At 41.2% G+C, this 13,336-nt stretch overlaps 1 protein-coding gene across 1 annotated transcript in view; it reads right to left on the reverse strand.

Annotated features, from left to right (window-relative positions):
• The window catches only part of SYTL5 (synaptotagmin like 5), a 142,888-nt gene that overhangs the window by 110,618 nt on the left and 18,934 nt on the right, over positions 1-13,336 (reverse strand). Inside the window, exon 2 of the mRNA XM_081809002.1 lies at positions 685-976. Coding sequence (XP_081665128.1) covers positions 685-803 — 119 coding nt within the window. The 5' untranslated portion in view covers positions 804-976. The remainder of the gene's footprint in view (positions 1-684; positions 977-13,336) is intronic.

The raw sequence follows: 13,336 nt of genomic DNA on the forward strand, positions 1-13,336 counted from the left end.
GGCGCCTGGGTGGCTCAGTCGTTAAGCGTCTGCCTTCGGCTCAGGTCATGATCCCAGGATCCTGGGATCGAGCCCCGCATCGGGCTCCCTGCTCCGCGGGAAGCCTGCTTCTCCCTCTCCCACTCCCCCTGCTTGTGTTCCCTCTCTCGCTGTGTCTCTCTCTGTCAAATAAATAAATAAAATCTTTAAAAAAAAAAAAGACTGACTTGAGAAAGGCATTATAAATAAATAATTGTGAACTTACATACCAGGCACGGCACATGTATTATCTTCCTTAATCCCTGCAACAATCCTATGAGGTGGGCACTTTTATTATCCTTGTTTTAGGGATGAGGAAACCGAGGCATGGAGAAACTGAGTCACTAGATCAAGGTCACAAAACTAATACATCTCAGAGCGGGTATTCAAAGTGGAAGGCGGTCCTTCTACTTCACTGCCACTTAGGATGTTATTAGCAAATGGGCATTCTCATCAGCATCATATTATCTGCTCGATTCCATCCGCCCATCTAGCTAATGATAAAATATCAAAGACGTGCTCTGGTATTTGGGCTACTGCTGGGAGCCCATGAAGTCACTGACCAACATTTGTCCCCAGCATGGTCGCAGTTGTCCAATTTCTGATCTAACTGGCTTCAAACAGACAACAGTCAGGAAAGGCAGAAAAGTTTTTAAAAAATATTACCTTATTCTCTTGTCCTCCACTTTTTTCAAGTATTCATCTCTCTTTAAGACTCCCAGGATCATTTCCTTCTCATGATCTAACAAAAATGACAGATTGATAAACTCCGAGTTCTTAGACATGGTATTCCAGCAGCAGCTCTGGGTAGCAGTGGTTGAATCTTCCAGGTGAATCGATAGCCACAGTTCTTAAGGCCCTCCTGAACAGCCCAGAGTCACTCAGTTGTGTTTGACGGCAGAGTGGTTTTTATAAGGTCTCTGAAGAAGTGCCGATGGTAGTCAGGTATTCTTCCGGGCTACACAAAAAAGAGACACCACTGGGATTACATTCCAAGAAAGTCATTATTGTTCTAACAGAAAGATCAGCAAAGCCCCTTTGCTGTGGTGTCCAGTCAGGGAGGCAGCTAAGTTTCACCGATGATGACGAACACCAATCCTTCAGAACAGCACAGGGCAGGAATCAGATCTGGTGGGGCAGAATCCAGAAAACCCAGGGAAGATAGAGAAAGCAAAGGAGAGAAAAATTAGGTAGGAAAGTTAATTAGGCCATTTCCTGAATAGCACACACATTGTCTAATGTTTGAAATAGTGACATACTTAACTCAAAAAAATTTGAATCGTAAACATGCAATTATTAAATAATTGCTGTGTATGTTTGTTGCCATGAAATATTATTTATATTTAGTTGATTCCAGATTCTCTGTGCAAATTCAGCTTTTTCCCTTATAATTAGTTTCCTTTACCAGCCAGGTCCTGTTACCACCCTTGCAGCTGACCCATGGGTAAACGGAGTCACCACTGCAGGACACTAAGTGCACAGCCTGGACTGTCCCTTAACTGGCTCCCTCCTATTCCTTCCCTTCCTCCCCACAACTAGGACCACTGCATCAAAAGCACTGCTGAGGGGCACCTGGGTGGCTCAGTCGTTAAGCGTCTGCCTTCGGCTCAGGTCATGATCCCAGGGTCCTGGGATCGAGCCCCACATCGGGCTCCCTACTCTGCAGGAAGCCTGCTTCTCCCTCTCCCACTCCCCCTGCTTGTGTTCCCTCTCTCGCTGTCTCTCTCTCTCTGTCAAATAAAATCTTAAAAAAAAAAAAAAAAAGCACTGCTGACAAAACAAATATGAATCAGTGCTACCTGGAATGTTATTCATTGGAATGTTTCTCACAAACACAGCAATGAATGAAAAAAAAAAAAAAATCAAGTGACAGAAGACTTCATGCAGAATGACAGCATATATGTGAAAGAAAAAAATTTGTAACAACACTGTATCTAATTTAGGAATATATACATTTGTAGGATCAATACAAGGGATTTCAAGGGGAATTCAGAGATATAATCAAAGAGAACGCAGGAACTTCAACCATACTGGATAATGTTTTATTGTCAAGATGACTATATCTCAGGAGGTACATATTTGTGAATTATTCTAGGTATGTATTACATAAAATAGATGTTCCAAAACTTCCCCTTGTCAACATAAGAAGCTCACTGGGCCTTGTCCCTTACCCTTTTTTTTTTTTTTTTTAAGATTTTATTTATTTGAGACACAGAGATACAGAGAGAGAGAGAGAGAGAGAGAGAGAGACAAAGCATAAGCAGGGAGAGAGGCAGAGGGAGAAGGAGAAGCAGGCTCCTCGCTGAGCCAGGAGCCCGATGTGGGGCTCGATCCCAGGACCCTGGGATCATGACCTGAGCTGAAGGCAGATGCTTAACCATCTGAGCCACCCAGGCGCCCCCCTCACCCTAACTCTTGAGCACATTCTTCCATTGGCTTGGTACATAGATTCTCTCTGTACATCCCCATAAGAATGAAGACTCTAGGCCTGTGGCCTCTCCTCTGACACTGTCCCTCAGTTTCCTTCAGTGTCATCCCCTGACACTGTCCCTCAGACTCCCAGGTCTATGAATTACAGTCTATGTGCAAGTTACACTTGGTTTGCTTGGTTATAGCCAGGTTTCCAAGCATAACTAGATATCCAAAGGCTGCTTTGGGGCCTCCCAGTTGTCATAAGGCTAGGCTGACATCAAAATCTCAGGAAATCTGAAAGGACAGGATCTTGTCCAGAGCCTAGCTTTCCAAAGCCCCCAGGTGTTTGTTCTATACATTGTACACCAAACCATAATTTGGCTGAAATGACTCAGAAATGAGCTTCTTCTGATAGGTCAAGGGCTAGCCCCCTCTGAGAAACTGCCCTGGTCAGTACAGACTTTCCAGAAGGACCCCAGGCCTTTCCTCCATCTTCAAAATCCTAGAGGTAGCAGAGATGAGAGAGTCCCAAAGTTGACGTGAACAGGAAGCAACAAGGTTAGAGCAAAAGGGGGTCTTCAGAAAGGTTAATGGTTTGGTTTTCGCATCATTGTCAACGGTGGTCTCCTCAGATAAAGAACACAACCGGTTTTTCCACCCCTTTTGTGGTTCATCTGGTCTCACACTGAAATGGAAAAGCCACTTGGTAGTTTTCAATGGATGAATATCCTACCATTACAGACAGGTTCACTTAGAATGTATTTTATATTTGAAATGTCAGATTTAGAATGCCGTTATGTGAATATTCTGTAGAATTGTGATTAGAAGTTATTCAAGGGCTTGGGGGCCACCAAAATATTTGAGTTGAAGCTTATGGCTGTCCTTGCCTTGGATCGTAAATGCCAATCTGCCCTGTAAAGCTCCAAGGCTCTGCCCAGTGAGGAGAATAAAAGAAGGGAGCACAGTAACACCACAGGGTAGCATTGGAAAGTGACAGAGAAGATGGGAAATCATGCAAAGGTATAAAGGAAAGGAAACCGCCCTGGGAGAGTTTCATTAACAAAATTAGCCCTAAATAGATTTTTGCTCATCTGTACCAGGACTGAAGAGAACGGATTTATAAATGAGTGGTCAAGGAGATTAGAAGGAGCCAAAACTTCATCAAGAAAATGAGGGGGTTTCCTCCAGGAGGCAGGACTGGACTGTGATTATAATTTAATAGGAGGCAATCTAACTGATGACAGTCCTTCTGGAGAAAGATGGGGTGAGGAAGAGGAGACAGTGAGCCTGGGCATAGACAAAGGAGATCTAAGGAGCTAGATGCCAATGATGCCCATCCAGGCTCTGACCAGAAGGAAAACACTTGGGCCTCAAAATGAAAGTAACCCATTTATTCCCTGTTGCACATGTTCCATGTTGAGGGATGGGGCCTCAGTCTGGCAAATTTCGATATTAATGATGCAAATCATACAACCATTTCCTGTTGTTTGAATTTCACTTCCGCCTGGACACTTCTGATTGTAAGTTGGCTTACCACAGAGCCCTGGTCCTGCCAATGGAACGCTCTGTGTTTGGTTGCGTTTGAACCTATGTCTAATCTGTTCTCTGTACACCAACCAAAGGAAATTTCTGAGCCTCTGGAGGACCAGCATCTGGGTTGGGATGAATTCACCTAAATCTGTACAATTGTTTAATGCCTCTTTTCAGCTAGTTCACACCCCCTCCTGGGGAATCCCTTGCCCCCTACACACTTTCATCAGCTAAGAAAAAATGAGTAAAAACAATCACCAGTGCCTTTTATCACCAGAGTCAATTCTCATTTTCTTTTTTTTAGTTAAAAGTGCCTGGTAAAACATTAGTCCAATTAAAAGAAATCCATTTTCATTTTATTTTTTAATACTTTCACTTAAACAGATATCTTTCCTTAAACATTTCAGATGTGAATTTTTCCCTCTCTGGCCAGCAGCCTTGCCAAACTGAGCTAAACTATTTAAAAAGATGACAGAATAGTTTCTAAGTCATTCTTCTGCCCTTCAGCAAAGATAGCTTTGGACAGATCATTAACTGCTGAGCACCAGAAAAGATGCAACAATAAAAAATTCTCAGGGTGCCTGGGTGGCTCAGTCAGTTAAGCATCTGACTCTTGGTTTTGCCTCAGGTCATGACCTCAGGATCCTGGGATCAGGCCCTGCATTGGGCTCTGTGCTCAGTGCAGAGTCTGCTTGAGATCCTCTCCCTGTCCCTCTACCCCTCCCTCTCCCCGCACTCTCTTTAAAAAATCTTTAAAAAATTCTCACAGCATCACCAAAAGGCATTTAAAAAAAAAACAAAAACGCATATGTTTTGAGTAACACACACTTAAAAATAATACAGGTTGATATTTTAGTCAAAGGAAAGAGCTGAACATATCTTATTAAGGAGTACTTGAAATGTAGCTTTCAAAGTGAACTATTTCTGAAAGTGTTCTTAGGATGAAATTAATAAAAATAAAATCAACTTCCTGTTTGTCACTGTGTGACAACACAACAGTGACGTAGATTTCTGGCGCACTCAGAGATGCTCAGGATACACATGAAACAGCATACGCAAAATGCACTTGGGAGTGCCTTTCAAATAGATAAGCAGGCAAGAATCCACATGTCTGTCAAACAGTGAGACCGACCATAGAGATAAAGATGCTGTGGGGAGTGAAATAAATAGTTCTTTTTTTTTTTTTTTAATTTTATTACGTTATGTTAGTCACCATACATCATTGGTTTTTGATGTGGTGATCCACGATCCATTGTTTTCGTATAACACCCAGTGCTCCATGCAGTACATGCCCTCCTTAATCCCCATCACCGGGCTAACCCATCCCCCCTCCCCCCTCCCCTCTAAAACCCTGTTTGTTTCTCAGAGTCCATAGTCTTACAAAAGACTCCAGGGCAGGTGGTATGGAATCACAGGCATTTATTTCCAGTAGCGCAATTTCTTCCTACATGGACAACTGTGTGGCACATTCAATGGCAGGGCAGTAGTTGAATTTTTTTAAAAAGATTTTATTATTTATTTGAGAGAGAGAGTGAGCGAGCAAGAGAGAGAACGAGGGGGGGGGCAGTGGGCAGAGGGAGAAGCAGACTCCCTGCTGAGCAGGGAGCCCGATGCAGGACTCGATCCCAGGACGCTGGGATCATGACCTGAGCAGAGGGCAGATGCTTAACCCTCTGAGCCACCCAGGTGCCCCTGAATTTTTTTTAAATTTCACAATGGTATTGATTCTCTGAACATTAACTGGGAGACCAATTAACAATATTAGCAGCTTGATAGCAATGCTCCAAGAGCGGAATGTTCCACAGTAATAGCTAACACTTATATAACTCAACTAATCCTTATAACTCCTTCACAAAATAAGTTATAATACCCCCATTTTATAGATGAGAAAGCTGAGGCCCAGAGAAGTTAATTAACATGCCCGGGTGGTAAGTAACTCAGCACAGTTTGGTTTCAGGGACCCTGCTTCTAATCATTACATGTGATTGCCTCTCAGTGCCTTCATGGACCAACAGCATCCCACAGGATGTCATGAGATACTCTATGGAATTTTTAAGAAGTCTTTTGGTCCAACAAAATTTCATATATGTCCAGTTAAATTAAATATTTTTTCTCCTACAGAACTTCTCAGAGTCTCTGATATTCTATTGTTAACTGTGAAGTTTCACAGAATTCTCCGTTTGGAAAAAAGATATCTAACGTTATTCCATTCTTATCTTGGCATCTTGTATTTTGGTATTTCTAAAGCGAAAACATTTTCCTACTTCTTTTAGAGGACTACATCTATCTTTAAAAAACTGGTTATATGGGGCACCTGGATGGTTCAGTCAGTTAAGAATCTGACTCTTGATTTCAGCTCAGATCGTGATCTAAGGGTCGTGAGATGGAGCCCCATGTTGGGCCCCGCACTCAGTGCCAAATCTGCTTGGGATTCTTTCCCTCTTCCTCTTCCTCTCCCTCCCACTCTGCCCCTTCCCTGGCTCCACCCCCCTTCTCTCAAATAAATATATAACATCTTTGAAAAAACTGGTTAGGAAAAAATCTTTGTAAATTGAAAAGAGAAAGATTTGAAAGAAAAATCAGAAGATATACTTAAATCTCATTTGGTAATCCCCCTAAATGCTTTTTAACTAAGACCTATAAAATTCTATATTGTCCCCCAAAAGTATCATAGAATAGATCATATATAAATTTAAAATAACTGTACAAAGGAAACCACTGCAAATAAAATTAAAATAACGAAGTGATGGCTCCATATAAAGCAGGAAAAGGATTAATATCTAGAAAATATAGAGATAAATACAAGAAAATAAACCAATAAAATAAGGGGTAAATAACAGGCGTCCCACAGTATTAGCAATTCACAAACAAATTATAGAAACATGAGAAGATGCTCACTTAGCTCACTAGTTATATAAATGCAAATTGCAAGAAGAAAACATTTTAGCTTTCCCATTCGATTATAAAAATGAAAATATAAAAATCTGTACCATCCAGTGTTTAATGAGGGTGTGCAGAAATAGGTAAGCTCGTGTCCCACTGGCAGAAGGAGAAATAAGTTCAATCCCTAGTTGAGATAATTTTCTGTGGGTCTTTTCCATATCTACCATGTCTTGTGAGCAGAGCCACTAGCTGGCCTTCTGTTCTGGACAATTCTTCCAAGGCTGTTTGTTTAGTGACCAGCCTTGAAAGACACTGTGTCTGTATGTGGAATAAGGAAGAGATTTGCTTATGATTTGTTGAACAAAGCAAAAGTCTCTCTCCAGGGCAGAGGGCAGATTACCTGGCAGCTTATTATAAAACAATGGGGTTCCCTAAGTTCAGGGTTCCCCAGCAAGTCCACTACATGGACTATGTTCACACGGGCACTTGAGGGCAAGGGCAACCAACACCAACGTGAAGCTCCTGAGACTTTCTGTGCTCTGAGTAATAAAGTCCATTGCACCTGACCCAGGAGTAGCAGGTCCTTAACCAACATCCGTAAAACCATGACAGGCCCATACTCATTAGCCTGAAAGGAAGGTAAAATCTCAGAGCCTTTATGGTTCTTGTCACCCTTTTTTTTTTTTTAAGATTTTATTTATTTATTTGACAGAGAGAGACACAGCGAGAGAGGGAACACAAGCACAGGGAGGGGGAGAGGGAGAAGCAGGCTTCCCACTGGGCAGAGAGCCCAATGCGGGGCTCGATCCCAGGACCCTGGGATCATGACCTGAGCTGAAGGCAGACACTTAACGACTGAGCCACCCAGGCGCCCCTCTTGTCACCCTTTTTAGAGGATGAGTTGAATCTTTCAAAATTGGTCAAAGGGTACAAGGTTTCAGTTATGCTAGATGAGTAATTCCCAGAGATCCACGGAGCATAGTGCCTCTAGTTAAGAACACTGTGTTATATACTTAAAAAATTGCTAAGTGCCCTTACCATCCATCCATCCATCGATCCATTCATTCATATGTATGTACATACACAGGATGGGAGGAAACTTTCAGAAGTGATGAGTATGTTTATGGCACTGATGTGTTGTTAATTGCATGGGTGTATGCTTATCTCTAAACTCATTAAGTTGTATACATTAAATACGTACAGCTTTTTGTATGTCAATCATACCTCAGTGAAATTTTAAAAATTAAGATGAGCATTTTTGACCACTTTTAAGAATCCATCTTAAGAAAAATTAAAACTTGTGTGTATATGTGAGGATAATGTGTAGATATTCATGGTAGCATAATTACCCAGAGTGAAAATTTTGAAATTGCCTCACGTTATTGCAATACCATGGTTCCATATTAAAATGAGGTATTTAAAAATATGTACCAACATGGGGATATCTAAACTACATTGCTGGTTGAAAATAGGGATATATTTATGCTTTCAAATGTGTATGTATCTAATGCAATGCCATCAATATATGCATATTTATAATATATACAAATGTATAGGAAAAGGTATAGAATAATACATACTGATCTGCTAATCATGTTGCCCAGAGGAATGGAAACTTAGGGGGTTACAGAAGAAATGAAATTTATTTCCATATTTTGTATTATTTTTAAACATTTCGTTTATTTGAGAGAGCACGCAGGTGAGCACAAGTGTGGGGGAGGGGCAGAGGGCCAGGCAAACTCCCAGTTGAGCTCGGAGCCCGGTGCTTATGACCTGAGCTGATGACCTGAGCTGAAGTCAGATGCTTAACTGACTGAGCCACCCAGGCACCCTCCATAGTGTTTATTATTTTAGACACATTAATGTAATCTTATATTCTTTATATCTTTTTATTATTTTTTATTTTTTTAAAAGATTTTATTTATTTGACAGAGAGAGACACAGCGAGAGAGGGAACACAAGCAGGGGGAGTGGGAGAGGGAGAAGCAGGCTTCCCGCAGAGCAGGGAGCCCGATGTGGGGCTCGATCCCAGGACCCTGAGATCATGACCTGAGCCGAAGGCAGACGCTTAACGACTGAGCCACCCAGGCGCCCCACTCTTTATATCTTTAAAAAATTTCAAGAAGCAATAAGGTGTGTTAACTGAGTGGGATTGGAAGGAAAAGAGAGAAGCCAAAAATAATTTTAAGAATTTGATCTTAGAAGAATACAAGTGACATTGCCAACAATAGGGAAGTTGGGTAGCTGTGCTGGTTTTGATGGGCAATAATAAATTTTGGTTTCAGACATATTGTGAATTAGGTGATACCACTCGGGCTCTTCCATATCAGTTTCCTGCTTCCATTTTGCTCTCCTACTTCAGATTTCCTCCAAAACACAAATTTGATCATTGTTACTCCCATGCTTAGAATCCTTCAATGTTTTCCCTTTGTTCCTAAAAGTTCAAATTGTTTAATGTGGTTTAAAAAACCCTTTATGGGGCGCCTGGGTGGCTCAGTTGGTTGGGCGACTGCCTTTGGCTCGGGTCATGATCCTGGAGTCCCGGGATCGAGTCCCACATCGGGCTCCCTGCTCAGCGGGGAGTCTGCTTCTCCCTCTGACCCTCCTCCCTCCCTCTTGTTCTCTCTCTCTCATTCTCTCTCTCGCAAAAAAAAACAAAAAACAAAAAAAAGCCTTTATGATCTGGCTCTACCCTACCCCGCTCTCATGTATCTACCCTCTAACCACATTCAACACTTCATTCTTCTAAAGAAGCCATGGTTTCTTCACCTCCAGATCTTCCTACCTACAAGACTCTCTGCCAGGAACACCCTTTCCTCTCTTCACCTGCTAACTCCTAAGTATCCACAGGCATCTGCTTAAATGCCTGACTCCTAGTCTAGCTGGGGTATCTGTGATATGCTGAATAACCCCCAAGATGCTCATGTACTAGTCATCAGAACCCTTGCAGAGGTGGCTAAGTTAAGGATCTTGAGAAGGGGAGATTATCCTGGATCATCCAGATGGGCCCAGTGTAATCACAAGGATCCTTGGGAGGGGGAGGTAGTAGAGCTAAAGTCAGGAAAAGAGGTGTGATGATAGCAGTAGAGGATGGAGGACGGGGCCATGAGCTAAGAAATGAGGCAGCCCCTAGAAGCTAGAAAAGGCAAGGAAATGGATTCTTCACTGGAGCCTCCAGAAGGAAGTCCTGCCAACACCATGATTTTAGCCTTAAGACTCATTTTGGACTTCTAATGAATGAGATAAAAAATAGAACATTTAAGAATCAATGCCTGAAATAAAAACCTCATCTCAGGAGAGAACACTGAATCAGCCTGAGGTGATGCTCTATGTCAAAATGGAATGGGAAAACGAAATGAAACTCTGGGCAGATGCTTCAGATGGAGAAATTGGACAATGTTCCAGTTCAGTGGGAACAACTGCAGTGCTAGTGGGTTTAGAGTGGAATTTACCACTGAAACCACTGTACATGACATTATGGTGGCCTCCTTACCATGGATGCCATCTTCTTAAACTGTGGTAGGTTCTATTTAATCAGACAGTTAACCCTTTTCCAAAAATTCTATGTTACAGAATGTCATAAAAAATTCCCATCTTTACAACAGATGTATGCAAAATGAACAGAAAAATGTTTCACTTAATTAAAAAAAAAAAAACATTGTCAGGGAGAACGTAAGGACAAGAGAAAGATCCATCATACAAAATATAGGAAGAAGAGCAATGATTGGAATTTCCTTGGAAACCTGCTATGTAAGTGGAGCTCATTAGCTCCAAATACAACAGAAGCATTCATTCCTTCATGCTTCAGTTATCTGTTACTCAGTAACAAACCACCCCAACTTTTAGTGACTTAAAACAAAAATTTATCACTATCTTTTATAGTTTCATGGGTTGACTCGGCTTAACTGGGAGGCACTCATTTTGGCGTTTCTTATGAGACTGCTGTCAGGTGGCAGCTGGGACTGAAGTCATCTGAAGGCTGGACTAGGTGGGATGGTACGGATAACACACTCACATGTCTGGCACTTGATGTCAGCTGCTGGCTGGGACCATAGCTGGAGCTGTTGACCACAACATCTATATGTGATTCCTCCTTCATGGTGGTCTCAGGGTAGTTAGACTTTTTACATGGCAGCTGTCTTCCCCCAGACCAAGCATTCTAAAGGCCCAAGCATAAGCTGCAAGACATCTTAAGGCTTACCTTTGGAAGTCCCAGAACATTACTTCTACCACGTTTTATTTGTCAAGCAAATTGCTAAAGTCATCCCAGATTAAAGGAGGTGAATTAGATTCCAGTGGAATGGGAGCAAGGAAGAATTTGTAGCCCTCTCAAATTTACCATATGTCACTTCCTAATATGTAAGATTGTGGTTACCGGGCGGTTTGCACATCAAGGGTCATGCATTCTTTGAGCTCTTTGATAGGAATAGAGAAATTGCATATGCCCCATGATTCCCTATTTACTATACTGGATCAGTAAAAGTGAGGCACTTTTAGCTACGTAAAGAGAAGCAAACAGGGTTTGAAATGCTCAGTGGTTAAGAGATAAGCATGCAAGAGTTATTATTATTTTACACACAGAGACACACAAATCAGTGACATGGTGGCACGTGGGCCGATGTGGAAATTATTTGAGACTCTCCTATAAACAGACAGTATCAAGGGTACTGACGGGTATCCAGAGAAAACGGATGCCATGGGTTCCAGGGACACATGAAAGGGTAATAGAGCAAGAAAATATAATGTTCTCGATGCAGAACCTAGCAAGAAAAACAAAAGTCTCCTCAAAGGGTTTCTGCAAGACTTGTGGATGCTCCATTATTTGCAGTAGAGATTCATAAAGCTCTCTGAAGGATACCTTAGACAGCCAGTAAGAAATACAGACTCTACCTTAAAAAAGTATATGTATGTTTTAACAGACAAAGAGAGGTAATTTCAGGGGTTCATAAACTATGGTTACCCAAAAGTTTATACTCCACAGGTAAGCACTGCTAATACAAAGCCCTTGGAATCAAATGCAAGCTCAGTGTACCATCTCAGAGTTGGTGTTAGAGAAAGTGTGAAGCTTCAGAAACAAATGGAATTAAAATTCTACTCCCTGAGAGAATAACTTGGACAGGTCACTCTAAGCTTCCACATTTCACTTTATTCATCTGTAAAACGGGAATATTAATGTCCACTGCCTTGGTTTGTTGTGCATATTCAAATGAATTAATGTATATAAAGTATATATAAAATGTATATAAATGTATTAAAATGTGAAATGTACATAAAGCACAATAGCACCTAACAGATGGTCAAAACATTTGAGACCCTTCCATTCATTCTGCTTTTTCGCTGAAGTTAAGCAGTATGTCATTAAGAGAGATCAGTCAAAACGTTACTCCTTTCCTTTTGATTCACAAAATACCCACAGGTCTCTCTCTAGCTTCCCAGACTTTCTGCTAAGAATTTGCAAACTTCTTGGAAATTCCTTAGAAAGTCCACAGTTTTTATTAATAAGATTTTTAACAATATTAAGATTCTCATATATGATGACATGCTGGAAGGCTCTTAATATGAAATGAAAAAAATCAGGATATAAAACTACTTACACAGTATGGTTCCAATTTCAAAGGAAATACATACACACCAAAGTATTACAGAAGAAAGGATGGAAGGAAATAAGTCAAACTATTACGTCTATCTCTGAGGAGTTACATTATGGCTGTACTTTAATTTCTTTATAATTGTCTTTAGCTCCATGTTTCTACAATGAACACATATTATATATAATATCACTGAAAAATGCAGCAAATGTCATTGCTGTCAAAAATATATTCTACCAATATTAGCTCAGCTTCATATGCCATGATATACAATGCATATATCCATGGATTATCATGCTTGCCTGTTGAACAGAAAAATATTTCACTAGTAGTCATATAGGTTAATAAATCTTTTGAGGTTAATAAATCTATTTTTTAAAGTTACGTTTAATTCATTAAGGTATGTTCAGGCTGGAAAACAATAAAACCAAAGGACAGACAGAATGGGTTACAGACTATATAAATGTTCATGCAATAAACATGTGTCAGAAATTGTGCTGGATCTAGTGGATACACAGAGGAAGAAAGCATGGGCTCTGTCCCAAGGAGCTTGTCTATTTTCTAGTGGAGACAGACATAAACATCTAAAGAACAATTTTATAAATGCCAACTTGGCTTTGAGAACACAAAGCAAAGAACAATCAGGAAGAGGAGAGTGGCCATTTGAGGATGGGAAGACAGTAAATAGGAAAAGTCACAAGAACACATGACTAGGGCGCCTGGGTGGCTCAGTTGGTTAAGCGACTGCCTTCGGCTCAGGTCATGATCCTGGAGTCCCGGGATCGAGTCCCACATCGGGCTCCCTGCTCGGCAGGGAGTCTGCTTCTCCCTCTGACCCTCCTCCCTCTCATGCTCTCTCTCATTCTCTCTCTCGCAAATAAATACAATCTTAAAAACAACAACAA

Source organism: Leptonychotes weddellii, chromosome X (genome assembly GCF_054177405.1).
Source record: "Leptonychotes weddellii isolate Sample4059 chromosome X, ASM5417740v2, whole genome shotgun sequence".
NCBI classification, from domain to species: Eukaryota; Metazoa; Chordata; class Mammalia; order Carnivora; family Phocidae; genus Leptonychotes; species Leptonychotes weddellii.